At 41.3% G+C, this 15,959-nt stretch overlaps 1 protein-coding gene across 3 annotated transcripts in view; it reads right to left on the reverse strand.

The window, feature by feature from the left end:
* Window positions 1–805: 805 nt before the first annotated feature.
* The window catches only part of p2ry2.L (purinergic receptor P2Y, G-protein coupled, 2 L homeolog), a 30,166-nt gene continuing 15,012 nt past the window's right edge, over window positions 806–15,959 (reverse strand). For all 3 annotated transcript variants that reach the window (XM_018247871.2, XM_018247874.2, XM_041582837.1), the window contains one exon: window positions 806–2,890. In XM_018247871.2, the coding sequence (XP_018103360.1) occupies window positions 1,817–2,890 (1,074 nt within the window). In that variant the 3' untranslated portion in view covers window positions 806–1,816. The remainder of the gene's footprint in view (window positions 2,891–15,959) is intronic.

Here is a 15,959-nt window from a genome sequence, read left to right on the forward strand (position 1 = left end):
CAGAACAGATCAACTTATTTCAATTTAATATAAAATATAAAACATGTTCATATCAGAAAATAAAAGTTTTTCTTTAAAAACCTAAAATAAGGCTTAGTATAAATTAGTATTCTCTGGACACAAAACGACCCCTCTTTGTTTACATGTGAAGATCAGTAAAATATGAATATATACAACAATATAAAATGTAGTACAATACTTTACATCGTTACAGGCTTTGACTTGGCACAGTCTCCTTTATGGCCCCAATGCAACTATTGAAATGTAAGTCAGTGATGTGCTCTGGGGGCCAGACTACTGGTTCTTGTAAGTAACTCAGCTTTGCTTTGCCCTTGTGGATGAGAAGCCTCTGGGGTACGGCCACTAACTGAAATGAATGTTTAATACTAAAGTACAAAAATCTGAATAGAAGAAACATAAATGTCTGGAGAGCTTCTAGGACTCTCCATCTCAAAGTGCTATACAGAGCTTTCATTTGGAATAACTTAATTATATATATATATATATATTATGTCGGTGCAGTGAACGCACTCCTCCCGGATATAATTCAGTCGATGGTGGTGCGTTGGTCAAAGTTTGATAATACAATCCAGTAAATGGACCCGCACTCTTTCATATTCAGTGAAATAAATGTGTCTTTATTCACAGGTTCATTTCCAACGTTTCGGTCCTCTCTGGGACCTTTTTCAAGGATCCTTGAAAAAGGTCCCAGAGAGGACCGAAACGTTGGAAATGAACCTGTGAATAAAGACACATTTATTTCACTGAATATGAACGAGTGCGGGTCCATTTACTGGGTTATATATATATATATATATATATATATATATATATATATATATATATATATACACATATATATAGATAGAATACATGTTAATAATCTGAAGACAGATTATATTCTTTGTCAACTGGAAGATCACCATCTACTTGATATCTAGCTGGTCATCTTCTTTCTGTGGTTACTATACGATTTGAGATGCTCATTCCCGAAAGGCTTGCAGAAGATCAGACATTTATCTTATCACCTTATGTTCACCATTGGGGTCTTTTTCATTGACTATTTTCTTCTACTGGATTCTCTTTCTGGTGACTGACCCATCTCTGCTGCCCATTCCCTAATCACTTGAGAACATACTATGAATAGTGCATTGTATTTCATGCACAGTGGAGCCCTATATCTATTCCAGGCTATCTTCCTCTACTTCCTCAGTCTTGAGTTACTATCTGGTTTGCCGTTCAATAAGTGCCTAAGATCAAATTATGAATGTTCCATCTAACTTCATGGTCAGAGGAGCCCCATATCTATCACAGACTATCTTCTTCCACTGGGTTCTCTTTGTTTCATGACTGACCCATCTGTGCTGCCCATTCCCTAACTGCTTGAGAGCAGACTATGGATAGTCCATCTTACTTCATGTTCAGTGGAGCCCCAGCAATCCCAGACTATATTCCCCTACTTGGTTCTCTGCCTTTTGGTTACTAACCATCTGGGTATTCCCTAAGTACCTAAGTACCTAAGATCAGATTATGAATGTTCCATCTAACTTCATGCTCAGGGGAGCCCCAGATCTATAACAGACAATCTTACTGGTCCGTCTGATCCAGTCTATCCATTCCTGGAGTCCCATACATAAAGGCTTTGTTTCCTTCATATTGATATTCATGTGTCGCTATGTTACCTCATGGAGGTTGATATACCAAAAGCTTATGTAGCATGAAGCATCTGGTATATGTAGATAGAGCACCTAAAACAGGTCCACTTTTTTCTCTCCTCTAAAAAAAGTCTCATGTGTCTGGTTAATTAGTTGGTTAATTACACCCTGGTAATTACTGCTGTGCTCTGCCTATCATCGCTGTTGGCATTAGCAGCGGCACTGTTGCTCCAGTTGTTCTCTACAACAAAGGATGTAAACTTCTTCTTCATTTTGGTGAGTCCGTTTCTGGAAATGATGTTTCTTCTAATTGTCTGTCCAGCCAGAAAGTACAAAATGGGGTCAAGGCAGCTGTTGGCACTGGCCAGGGGTCTGGTCACCTTATAGGCCAAGTTAATGGCATCCAAAGTAGCACAGTCAAGGTCCATCTTGCGAAAATAGTAATAAAGGGTCCGGTTGATATGAAAAGGCAAGAAACAAATGATAAAGACCATCAAGACGATGATAATCATTTTTATAGATTTCTTCTTGGAAGCTGAAGTCTGAGCGGTGGCAGCAGAGGGCTTCAAAAGAGTCCGCGTCATTAGGCAATAGCAGATAATGATGGTGGTGAAGGGGACACAGAAAAGCAAACCCAAGTTGACTGAGCTGTAGACCACAAAGTCATCAAATAGATCTACACTGGAAGTGTCATGGCAGATGGTGTTATCCCCATTGGTGCTGGTGGTAACAAAGTACAAAATAGGGGACTGGCAGCAGGAAACGATAACCCAGACAACCACAGAAATAATGCGAGCGTTTCGCACCTTTAACCATCCCATGGATTTCATTGGGTAGCAGATCCCAAGGAAGCGGTGGATGCTGATGCAGAGCAAGAAGAAGATGCTGCAGTACATGTTGGTGTAGAAGAGAAACTTGACGATTTTGCACAAGGCCACACCGAAGGGCCAGTTGTCCCCTTGGGAGTAGTAGTAGACCAGTAGAGGGAGGGAGATGACGTACATCATGTCGGAAATGGCCAGGTTGAACATGTATGTGGTGGAGGCATTCCAGGGCTTGATGCGGAACAGGAAGATGTACAGGGCCAGAATGTTCAGAATGAGTCCCACGCAGAATACAATGCCGTACGACACCGGCAGGAGGACGTACTTAAAATCCTCATTGAATTTACACTTATACGTTGAGTTTTCTTGGTCTCCAGACAAATTCATTTTTTCTGGTTTTGTAGTCTCAACCTGATTTTTAAAAAAAATTACAAAAAGAAAAAAGCATAGGGTTAGTCGAATTAGGACCACTACATACTCAACACCAATCATTCCAAGATGCCTACTGCTGAACTACTTAGGCAAGATTCTCATTTAAAGATCTGTATCCCATTTACACACACTAGAGGCAAACTGATTAGGAGACAAGTCACATTCAAGTCTCACAAATGATAAGCGAACTGATAATTCTAATTGCTCCAGTGACGTAGCTATCTAGGTTGTAACCGGTCATAAACATGGGTGGCTCGAGACCTTCTTGCCAAACTACTGCACCCAGCACTAAGGTTGCCACCAGGCCAGTATTTTTTTCCGTAAAAGGTGGCAACCCTACCCAGCACCCTCATGTTCCCTCTGAAGAACTTAGATACATTATTAGATACATTATTATTTACCGACTTTATTTCCACGTATTGTGTTATTAAATACTTAATATGGGGCATAAATTGAGTTCTCCGAGCTTCTAAATTGTTATGCCCCTCCGACCATCCACCTTATTACATGTACAGTCGATAACAGGGGCACAGTCAAGGCTGTTGGAAAAAGACAGAGCAGGAAGGGAACTCTATAGGTTTCTGGTTACTTTTACTATGTACAATTTTTAGGGATATGGTTATCAATAGGGGAAAACAGAGTTCATTCTTTACTAAATCTAAATGGATCTTTCTGTAATTTGGATCTTCATACCTTAAGTCTACTAGAAAACCATGTAAACATTAAATAAACCCAATAGGCTGGTATATATATAGTTTATACCTCCACTGCATGGCAATGTGTGTTCTGATTGGTCCCCTGCAGGTTTGTACCCACAGGGATAATCTTGATAATAAGATGAGACTGGATTTGTTTCCAATAAGGATTAATTATATCTTAATTGGAATCAAGTACAAGCGACTGTTTTATTATTACACAGAAAAAGGTAATCATTATTAAAAAATTTAATTATTTAGATAAAATGGTGTCTATTGGAAGACGGCCTTTCTGTAAATTGGAGCGTTCTGGATAACAGATCCCATACCATACTGACATCCCTTGAACTCTTCTAACACAATAAAACATTCAGTAGTTAGTAGAGCTCCACAGTCATATAACCCACAGCGCCGGATTTCTTTGTGGGCCGCCCCTAGGCCTCGCGGTCCGAGCAGGTGGCCGCGCAGTCCTAGCGCCCGCCTACAGATCCCCTTCCCAGCGTGCCGCCCTAGGCCACCCTAGGCCCGGACCTATGCGGCCTTGCCGCAAATCCGGGCCTGATAACCCATTGGTTCTTTTTGGGATCACAAATAACAAACTGGGGTTTATCAATGAGTGGACCGGATTTCAGGTAAACTGGGCATGAGCCTGGGCATAACTTGCCATGGATAGGGTTGGCTTAAAAAGTAAAAGCATCTGCCTCTGTTACCCATGTGCCACCAGAAACTCCAGGCTAAACAATTTAGTGCCGACTACAGAAATACAATGACCTAAATACTCGGGCACAGAAGAAAGGGCTGTAAATATGAAGGCAATGACGTTTATATAGATGCCGTGAACTCTCTTATCAGTGGTTTTGTCATAAACTGTCACATTCCCACCTTTGTTTGCAGTTCTGCAACATCTTGCTCTGCCCAGACACCTATAATGGCCGTCAGAGCCGCTAATTCCCCAAAGTTCCAATGGCAGGAGACCTACCCCACAGAGAACTCACACGGAACTGATATTTTTATAAGCTTATATAGGAGATGTCACAGGTTTTACATTGCTGGTGATATGGGTGAGAGAAAAGGAAACACATGGCAGCTAAAAGCTTTTCTCTGTACAGCCTGGAACATAAAAAGAAGCAAAACTGTGCAATTCCTCTTGAATAGAATAATATGTTTATTGCTGCTTGTTTTAGAGTGTCAGTTTCCTGGCCAAGGATCTTTACATGATTTGTTGCAAAGAATAAGTAACCTCTAACACTGTGTGTGTGTCTGACCCAGTCAGGGCTTGATATAATGGTAATGGATCTGTGAGATGGAAATTATAATGACTGACAGCGCCGTTTCTGTATGTATTGCCGCCTGAGGCGGCTCCAGTAATGCCGCCCCCCCAGCCCGATTCGATTTCCGGGGGGGAGGCAGCAACGCTAGTGCGGAGAGCGCAATTGCGCTCTCTCGCCCTAGTAAAGCCGAATTTCCGGTTCAAAAACCGGAAATTCGGCTCTTAAAGGCACCAGGAGCGGCTTTTTGCTGCCCCTGGAAACCTAGCTGGCGATGCCGTCATTGGCGGATCGCCCCTGATGACTGAGCCTTTTAAAAGAGAACTAAAACCGAAGTCAGTAGAAATATTGTACATGATGATTTGTGCTTCTGTACCAGCCCAAGGCAACCACAGCCCTTTAGCAGTAAAGATCTGTGTCTCCAAAGATGCCCCAGTAGCTCCCCATCTTCTTTTCTGCTGATTCACTGATTCACATGCTCTGTGCTGCTGTCACTTACTGAGCTTAGGGAGCCACTCACAATATACAGTACACATAGAATAGAAATGTCACAATATAAGGCTGATTAGTAATTAATACACATAATTACTACATGGCAGCACAGAAACCAGTGCAATTAGCATCAGAATTGAATAATCAGCAAACCTGTAGCATCAGCTTATATTACAGCCAGGGAAGCTCATTTTCTGCTGGATAATTAGTGACGAGCCCTAAGCTTAGCTTCTCAACAGCCAATCAGAGCCCACTGAGCATGTGAGTGTCACAGACACTTTCCAAGATGGTGACCCCCTGTGACAAGTTTGAAGTCCTGGATCATTGCTGCTATTGACAAGCTCAAACTTTAGCCTCGTGCAATAAGTTCACTATAGAAAATAGGACATTTTTAGCCTCATTCATTTTAAGGGTTTAGTTCTCCTTTAAAGGGGCGGATCACCTTTAGGTTAAATTTTAGTATGATATAGAATGGCCAATTCTAAGCAACTTTTCTTATTACCTTCATTATTTCTTTATTATAGTTTTTTTTATAATTTCTTATATTTCTGACTCTTTTCAGCTTTCTAATGGGGGTCACTGACCCCATCTAAAAAACAAATGCTCTGTAAGGCCACAAATATATTGTTATTATTGCTACTTTTTATTCCTCCTCTTTCTATTCAGGCCTCTCCTATTCATATTCCAGTCTCTTATTCAGATCAATGCATGGTTGCTGTATGGTTTTTGCAAACAATTCATGAATTGTCAGCTCTTTTACTACTTGCTTTATGAATGGGTCCCTGTGGGTTTCTTTACACTGGGGAATCAATACGTTGTTCCTCTAAAGAGCTCTTCATATAAAGGGCCACATTCCACAAGTGCTGCATTCTACAGAGTGGCCGGCCAGCATTCCAGTGACTAATGCTTCTGGTATCAGACTCGGAATTATCATACTTGGGAAAACACATATTTTTACATCTAGTTTACTATCATTTTAAAGGGGGACTCCACCCAAAAGAAAATGTAATTCTAAGAAATCTATATTAAGTGTAAATTGAATTGCAACTGAATATAACCTTATGACAACAGCAAGACGGCTGAATTTGTGCTGGTAAGGAGCATTCTCATTGGTCAATTCTCTTTGACCACCTGTACTTGCTTTTACTTAGCGGTTCACTTTTAGTTTCTTGTAGAATTGGTTAATCCTAAGCAACTTTTGCAATTGGTCTTCATTATTTATTTCTAATAGTCTTTCCAGCTTTCAAATGGGGGTCACTGACCCCATGTAAAAAAACAAATGCTCTGTAAGGCTACAAATGTACTGTTATTGTTACTTTTTATTCCTCCTCTTTCTATTCAGGCCTCTCCTGTTCATATTCCAGTCTCTTGTTCAAATCAATGCATGGTTGCTAGGGGAATTTGGACACTAGCAACTAGATTGCTGAAACTGCAAACTGGAGAGCTGCTGAATAAAAAGCGAAATAACTCAAAAACCACGAATAATAAAAAATGAAAACCAATTGCAAATTGTCTCAGAATATCAGTCTCTACATCATACTAACAGTTAATTTAAAGGTGAACAACCCCTTTAACTAGGGGGCTTAGGTGGACAGTTTTAGGGAGGGTTTATGAATGGTTTGCCCCTTTAAAACAAGATCACAATTCCTTAGACATGTTACGAAATAACAATTAAACAAAGTTTTATCCATGAAACACACAATTCCAATGGCACCACATGACTCTCCTCGTAGCATCATTACGGTGTCTCATTTTCCAGTGATTCATTCACCCCATAACTCATTAAATCTACTAACTATCCGGCTGCTCTATCCACGGCCACATATCTCCCCACTCACACTAATAAACTCCTTCCCAGCTGTTCAACCAATATTTGCTCAAGCCACAAGACTTCTATTTGCCATATGTGATAAACCTTTAGTCATTTCTCTCCTTTTTTATCTAACATAATCTCTCTACTCGCTCTCACTGCCTGTGTGAACCCAGTACATTTAGGGGATGAAACCTTTTAATAACCAATTATTTGCAACCACAAAAAAAGCCACCAGCCCTGCAATATCCACACCCACTCCTAATAATGTCTGTTTCACTTGCATAGGAATTATTATTATTATTATTATTATAGTTATAACTATAATGAGCCATTAAAGGGGTTGTTCACCTTTAAATTAACTGTTAGTATGATGTAGAGAGTGATATTCTGAGACTATTTGCAATTGATTTTCATTTTTTATCATTTATAAATTTTGAGTTATTTGGCTTTTTATTCAGCAGCTCTCCAGTTTGCAATTTCAGCCACCTGGTTGCTAGGGTCCAAATTCCCCTAGCAACCACGCACTGATTTGAATAAGAGACTGGAATGTGAATACAAAAGGGTCTGAAAAAAGCAGAATAATAAAAAGTAACAATAACAATACATTTGTAGCCTTACAGAACATTTGTTTTTTAGATGGGGTCAGTGACCCCCATTTGAAAGCTGGACAGAGTCAGAAGAAGAAGAAGGCAAATAATTCAAAAACTGTAATAAAGAAATAATGAAGGCTAACTAAAAAGTTGCCCACTCTATACTAAAAGTTAACTTAAAGGTGAACCACTCCTTTACAGGGATATAGTAGCAAACAATAATGGATTTAGAAAATTATATATGGACATTAAAAAAATATTTGAGATGCACTAAATCCATCATTTATAATATCACAAGCCCTGCACAAAAGATTTGCCTCGCGCGTACCCTAATTTTCATATTGGAATAAAACCATTAAGATAAAATTGCTGCCTTCGCTTGTCCAGATACTTAGGGGGTTAATGAATAACCCTCAAATTTATCTGGTCAAGCTTTTTGGGGCAAAAACTCGAATTTTCTGTAGGAATTTTTCAAGATTGATTATTCCCCAATGCTGCAAAAAGCCAGAACCCAAAAATCTGCCATGTCAGACCTGTCTAGGACTTGTATAAGTCAGTGGGAGAGGCGCCTCAATTTGATGGCTTTGCAGTCTGCGCTGTGTTTAGCTAGAAAATCTGACCTTTTTTTGCGCAAAAACTTGAAAGAAATCTAGCATTTCAGGAAAAAAACAATTCAAGTTTTCGCTCTGTTTTATTGCGTTTTTCCACAATCCGATTAATTATTTTATTAATAAATAAGGTCAAATCGTACATGGAAGTTTGGTCATGGTTTATTTTTTAAATAAAATAATGAGATAAATTCATATTTTAGTAAATAACCCCTTAAAGGAAAACTAAAACCTAAAAATGAATATGGCTAAAAATGGCCTATTTTCTATAGTGAACTTATTGCACGAGGCTAAAGTTTGAGCTTGTCAATAGCAGCAATGATCCAGGACTTCAAACTTGTCACAGGGGGTCACCATCTTGGAAAGTGTCTGTGACACTCACATGCTCAGTGGGCTCTGATTGGCTGTTGAGAAGCTAAGCTTAGGGCTCGTCACTAATTATCCAGCAGAAAATGAGCTTCCCTGGCTGTAATATAAGCTGATGCTACAGGTTTGCTGATTATTCAATTCTGATGCTAATTGCACTGGTTTCTGTGCTGCCATGTAGTAATTATCTGTATTAATTACTAATCAGCCTTATATTGTGACATTTCTATTCTATGTGTACTGTATATTGTGAGTGGCTCCCTAAGCTCAGTAAGTGACAGCAGCACAGAGCATGTGAATCAGTGAATCAGCAGAAAAGAAGATGGGGAGCTACTGGGGCATCTTTGGAGACACAGATCTTTACTGCTAAAGGGCTGTGGTTGCCTTGGGCTGGTACAGAAGCACAAAACATCATGTACAACATTTCTACCTACTTCTTTAGTTAGGCTTTAGTTCTCCTTTAAAGTTACATGACTTTAAGCCGGGTCAGACTTGCCTCCTGGGAGAGCGAGGAATAACCTACTAATAATTCTCCTTGTGGAATAAATGAAAAGTGGATGTCATTGATGTCGGAAATCACTGCAGAAACAATATGTAATCTTCTCGGATCTGAACTGTAAGCAGTGTTCAAACTCACCGCAATGTTTTATTGGATTATTTGTATAATGGCTGAATATACTTTGTGGCAGGAAGCAGTGAGAGAGGTCACAGGATCCACATTAAAGTCACAGTGTGTAAATCTCATGACAATAATAATAATATTATTCCTGCTCAGAGGAGGTTTGTTCTATTGATCTCTGACTTATCCCCAGGGACAGTAGTAAAGCCGAGACTTGTACCTTACGAGACAACTGTGTATATTGTGTATTAGTAACAGGAACAGTCGAAAGTCGTTTCCTTCTGTTATTCAAGCGAAACTCAAGGGATTGTGGAATCAATTACTTAGTCAATGTGCCTCGTACTGTAACTCACTGTTACTTAATAGGCTTGCGAAAGAGGACAAAGTGTCATTCATAGAGTAATGGGAAAATTCACCATTTTTATTGTTTTTCTTACTCTTTCCAGCTTTCAAATGGGGGTCACCGACCCCACCTAAAAAAAACAAATACTCTGTAAGGCTACAAATGTATTGTTATTGCTACTTTTTATTACTCCTCTTTCTATTCAGGCCTCTCCTATTCATATTCCAGTCTCTTATTCAAATCAATGCATGGTTGCTAGGGGAATTTGGACCCTAGAAACCAGATGGCTGAAATGGCAAACTGGAGATTGATGTCTAAGAATATCCGTCTCTACATCATACTAACAGTTAACTCAAAGCTGAACAACCCCTTTAAATCATTTAAACATGAATAAATTTTGCCTCCAATAAGGATCAATTGTATCTTTGTTGTGATCAAGTACAAGGGTTTTCCTGATAAGCTCACTTTCTATAATTTGGAACTTTATGCCTTAAATGAGTAAAAAATCATATAAACATGAAATAAACCCATATAGTCTGGTTTTGCTTCCAATAAGGATTAATTATATCTTAGTTGGGATCAAGTACTAGCGAATGTTTTATTATTACACAGAAAATGGAAATATTTTGAAAACCTTTGAATTGAATTAAATGGAGTCCTGTAATTCAAAGCTTTCTGTATAACAGATTTCTGGATAACAGATCCTATAGCTGTATATATAAAATATATATACATTCAGGTATAGTTTATACCTCCACTGCATGGCATTGCGTGTTCTGTCTGATCTGTCCCTGCACGTTTGTACCCACAGGGATAATCTTGATAATTTCTAAGTCTTCATCTTGATTTGTTCCCATTAATACAGACCCCAGAGATGAATGGGAACAAATAGAACACGCCAGGGGTCACACCACACCCCTATAAAGAACATGGTGTATCTGCTTTGGATCATATACTGTATGTTATAAAGGATCATTTAATGTAAATATTAGACCAATGTAATGCAGTATTAATAAATGATTGACCCAACAGCACCTGACTTTTACTCTTGGCTCAAAGTTCTAGATCACTATCAGGTAGAACGTTGCTCCTGATTCGCAGCCCCTATCAGCAGCGGGGAACGACAAACAATCTCCTTGACTGTAAGGAGAGATTATCTAACAAAAAGGTTCATCTGTCAAAGCAGAAGCCACTTTCATGTGTATAGTAACGAGGCGGAATGACTTGTGCCACCATACGTGATACAAACATCTTCTGAATCTACTGAATGTCTTGCCCTTCAACCCTACTGAGTTATGAACCATAGTTACACAATACTAAAGTAGGTTGAAACTATAAAAACACATTTTACTATATTTCAGCCCTGGGTTATATGGAACATACGACAATGAGTTCTCCATCTGTGTCTGGACTGATGGGCACTGGACCGTGGGACCTGTTAGAACCTTGCCTTAGGCTTTATTATAGCAGGGGTGGCAAATGGTTGCCCACAGGTGACTTGAACAACCAAACTTAATACAGTAATGCTCTCTACACTGCTTAGAAAAGAGACTCAGGAAGACTGTGGTGTTGGTCAGCATAGCTCTGCACCCCCATTGGTGGACATTTTTAATTGAAAATGAATAATGACCATTGCTACTCTGCAGAGCAAAACGTTATACAATTTGCGTTTTCAAGATAGTCATCTGATAATGGATGGTTTTCCCATGGAGAATGCAGGTCAGAATGGTGGAGGATGCAGGAGAGAGTGGTGGAGGGAGCAGGAGAGAGTGCTGGAGGGTGCAGGACAGAGTGGAGGAGGGTGCAGGAGAGTGTGATGGAGGGTATAGGACAGAGTGGTGGAAGATGCAGGAGAGAGTGGTGGAGGGTGCAGGAGGGAGTGGTGGAGGGTGCAGGAGAGAGTGGTGGAGGGTGCAAAAGAGAGTAGTGGAGGGTGCAGGAGAGAGTGGTGGAGGGTGCAGGAGAGAGTGGTGGAGGGTGCAAAAGAGAGTAGTGGAGGGTGCAGGAGAGAGTGGTGGAGGGTGCAAAAGAGAGTAGTGGAGGGTGCAGGAGAGAGTGGTGGAGGGTGCAGGAGAGAGTGGTGGAGGGTGCAAAAGAGAGTAGTGGAGGGTGCAGGAGAGAGTGGTGGAGGGTGCAGGAGAGAGTGGTGGAGGGTGCAAAAGAGAGTAGTGGAGGGTGCAGGAGAGAGTGGTGGAGGGTGCAGGAGAGAGTGGTGGAGGGTGCAAAAGAGAGTAGTGGAGGGTGCAGGAGAGAGTGGTGGAGGGTGCAGGAGGATGCAAGAGAGAGTGTTGGAGGGTGCAGGAGAGGGTGGTGGAAGATGCAAGAGAGATTGTTGGAGGATGCAGGAGAGAGTGGTGGAGGGTGCAGGAGGGAATGGTGGAAGGTGCAGGACAGAGTGTTGGAGGGTGCAGGAGAGGGTGGTGGAGGATGCAGGAGAGAGTGTTGGAGGGTGCAGGAGAGAGTGTTGGAGGGTGCAGGAGAGAGTGCTGGAGGGTGCAGGAGAGAGTGGTGGAGGATGCAGTGTAGGGTACAGGACAGAGTGATAAGGACTGGAACAGGACTCATTATCGGGACATCTTAGAATGATTTTTTGTTTCATCGTGCAAAAAAATACAAAAAAACAGGAAACAGGCGATGGCATTACATAGTCTGCATTCCTTACTGCATGCGCAGGACAGTCTTACTCTGTATATTTGTATCTGTATATATGAGTGGCAGCTGACATTTATATATACTATTTTATACTGGGGAAATTTCTTTTACATGTAAACCTGTCATTCACATTTTAAACGCTGATTAGAGCTTACTGCATTGCTAACTCAGCATTGTCTATTTAAGATATCCATAACCAGTTGCCGCCACGTTTCTGTTGCTGCAGCTGCACAGCGCCATGCAAATGATCCAAAACACATAGAACTGGTAGGATTGTTTGCATAGATCTGCCTATTAGGCAAATGTTTCCAAGTGACCTGACCTTGTGATTTAGTCATTTTGTATCACTTTGCTGAGAGCCACATTGTTTGCATGCAGGCCTCATTGCCTTTGCTCCGACACAGACCCTTACTGCAAACCATGAAAATAATGAGCATGAAATGGCTCAGATGGCTTTTCTAAGCATGTTTGCAATTTTCAGAATTTTTTTTCTTTTCGTTTTAAAGTTATTTAGCTGCTTATTAAATGCTAATAAAATTATTTTGGCAACAACAGCGCCACCTGCTGGTGAATTGCTCAGAATGTGTAGTCGGAAGAGAGAAATGCTCAGAAGGAAAACAAAGGACCGTTCTGGTGTTGCTTTGCTCACTAAAGACGATTGGAAGTTCTGTTCTCTCTACGGCAGTTGTAGTTTACAGTCTCAGCAACTCTCTCAGGTCTGTCATATTATCTGACTAGTGCAATTGAGGGGCAGTTTTATTTTACACTTAATTGCCCCTCCACAGTCCATCAGAGCAGTATCTGGAGCAGTTAGTTACCTTCAGGGCCACTATCAATAACCATAGAACCCCCATAGTACTAAGTTAGCACATGCCTGCCCCCTCCCTCTCCATGTGAGGACCCCCCTTCTGCTGAAAGACCCCTGCAGTAACCCCCTGTAGCCCCCTGATGGTTTCTAACCAACCATATCAACCAAGCAGTGGTTTGAATGAAAAAGTGAAAGAAGAATGGGAGAGATACTTAATAGAAAGATAAGTAATAAATCGTACCAATAATAAGAGCAAGGGTTTATTAGCTGCCGGGGTCAGTGACCCCCCCCCCAATTTGAAAGCTAGAAGAGAATTTAGGATTTTATGTAAGGAATACAGGCTCTCAGTATAAGCTCTGTTTATTGAAATCATGTTGAACACGGGTGTTGCCTATTTTAAGGGGAAATTCTGCTTTAAACATGACTCTGATCAAACAGTACTTTTATATGTAATACTTTGTTCCTCAGTGCCGGGGTGTACGGCAGCTCTGTTACCGGCACAGCAACGTTGTTTTCCGAATTTTGCTCTTAAGATAAACACACATCAGGGGAACATTTCCCAATGACAAAGGGACCAAAGATTGACTGTACGACTCCCCCTCTGTATCCGGTATAAACACAAATGTAAGGTAAACAGACGGACAATGGGTGCTCTGTACATAAGGACCCTGCGAGTGCATTAGTTATATACACGGCAATGACCCACTGTGCTAGTTCAAGAGCAAATGTCCTGCAGGTGACTGACCCCACTAACATTCCCAGTGAAAGTAAAATGGGTTTATTCAGGCCGGAATGAGATATATTGATTAAAAAATAAGTGAATATAAAATTGATGAGGGTGGTTTTCTAAGAAATTTTGCAATGTGCATTCATTATTTATTTTGTTTTCTATTCCAAGATATTAAGGGATACATGTGCTGTTAATATGAATGAATTGTGTTACAACAGCGCCACCTGCTGGTCATTTCCCCACCAGTCTGACCAGCAAGTAGTCAAGGAAGTTGTCAGGAGAAAGAAAGAGGCTGATGTTCTTCTACTTAGGAAAGATGTGAGAAAGGTTTCTAATTTTATTCCTAAGCAGAAGAACATCAGCCTCTTTCTTTCTCCTGACAACTTCCTTGACTACTTGCTGGTCAGACTGGTGGGAAACTGACCAGCAGGTGGTGCTGTTGTAACAAAATTCATTCATATTAACAGCACATGTATCCCTTAATATCTTGGAATAGAAAACAAAATAAATAATGAATATAAATTGCAAAGTTTCTTAGAAGAGCCCCCTCATCCATTTTACATTCAATTATTTTAAAGGTTTGCTTATCCTTCAAAGGGAGATAGATAAAAAAAACTATGGGCATGTTATACCCTGGCACCAAATTTCCTGAAATGATAGCCCAACAGCTTAGCAATACAGCTGCCCAAAATTCGCAGCCTAAGGCGCACATGTAAAGCTGGGTATAGCTCTGCTGCCATAGAAGAGTGGGCAGCTGTACCCCCCCCCAAAATGTAATTTCTTAAGGGCTCAAAGTGGTGGCTTCTCCATAACCCAATACCCAGGCTCTAAACACAAAGTACTGCAGTGGGGTTGGCGGGTATCATGTCTGGTCGTGTTATACAGTAACTGGTTATCACCAACCAGGAGAATGCACACTTGAATAGTATGGCACGCTCACACACCCTGGCACACTTGAAGCCAGGACCCAATCTCCTTCTCCATATTGATCAGCTCCAAAGAGCCACAGTACCAGAAATGACCCATCAAGAGCTGGCGGCTGCAAACCCACTGCGCTCCTTTAAGTTTAATGCCCAGATACAGGGCAAGAGAGCAGCCACTGGCAAAGCTGGAGCAAAGGGGTAAACAACAGAGGCTTGTGCCTGACATGCAATCATGGGGGGGGCAACTGGTGAGGAGGGGGCACAAGCAGAGAAGCCATACAGACTGAGTCACCCAGTGGATTGTGAGGCAATAACGCAAGGCTCCTGGCCAATAGCACAGCCTTAGGCACCAATACAACATGGGGAGGCTCTTGTCACTGAGGGAATCCATTTAGACCATAGGGTGGTGGAAGTCACATCAGGGCTGGATTTATTTATAAATTTATATATAATTTAATATTATAAATGTTGCACCCATAGGTGCTGATTGCACCCCCAGCCTGCACTTACCCCCTGCTGCTCTCACCCCCACAGCACATCACCCATCCCCATTCTACAGACTACTCAGCAGGTGGTGGATGCAATGTATGGCTGTATTGTAGGTGAAAAACACTTGAGCACGTTAGTAAATGAGCCCTGATGAGTGCCAGAATTGCCTTTTTCCTGTAACCAAATGAAAGTTAAAGTCCTGAATAAGAGGCGGCAGAGCACTGATTGCCTTAGGGTGGTGGCACAAGTGCAGATTTGGCGGAAAATTAGTCACCCAGCAACAAATCTTCTCTTCTTCGGGCGACTAATCTCCCAAAATGCCTTCCCACCGGCAAGAATATGAATCGCCAGCATACAAATAGCTTAGGATTTTCGAAGTCGTCTGAAGCATCTCATCCCACCGGCGATTCTTGCCAGCTGGAAGGCATTTGTGGACATAAGTCGCCCGAAGAAGAGAAGATTTTTCGCTCTTCACGTGCGTCACCAACCTTACTGGCCCCCACACCTCAGCACATCGGGTTCCACTTCTTCAGCCACTTGAGAGTATAAAGCTGTTTATGAGCAGAATAAACACCCTGAGTGTATGCGATGAACCCATTAATCTGGAGGCCAATGAACCTGATATAATAATTACAGGGACAGTGTAACTAGG

Source organism: Xenopus laevis, chromosome 2L, assembly GCF_017654675.1.
Source record: "Xenopus laevis strain J_2021 chromosome 2L, Xenopus_laevis_v10.1, whole genome shotgun sequence".
Taxonomy (NCBI): domain Eukaryota; kingdom Metazoa; phylum Chordata; class Amphibia; order Anura; family Pipidae; genus Xenopus; species Xenopus laevis.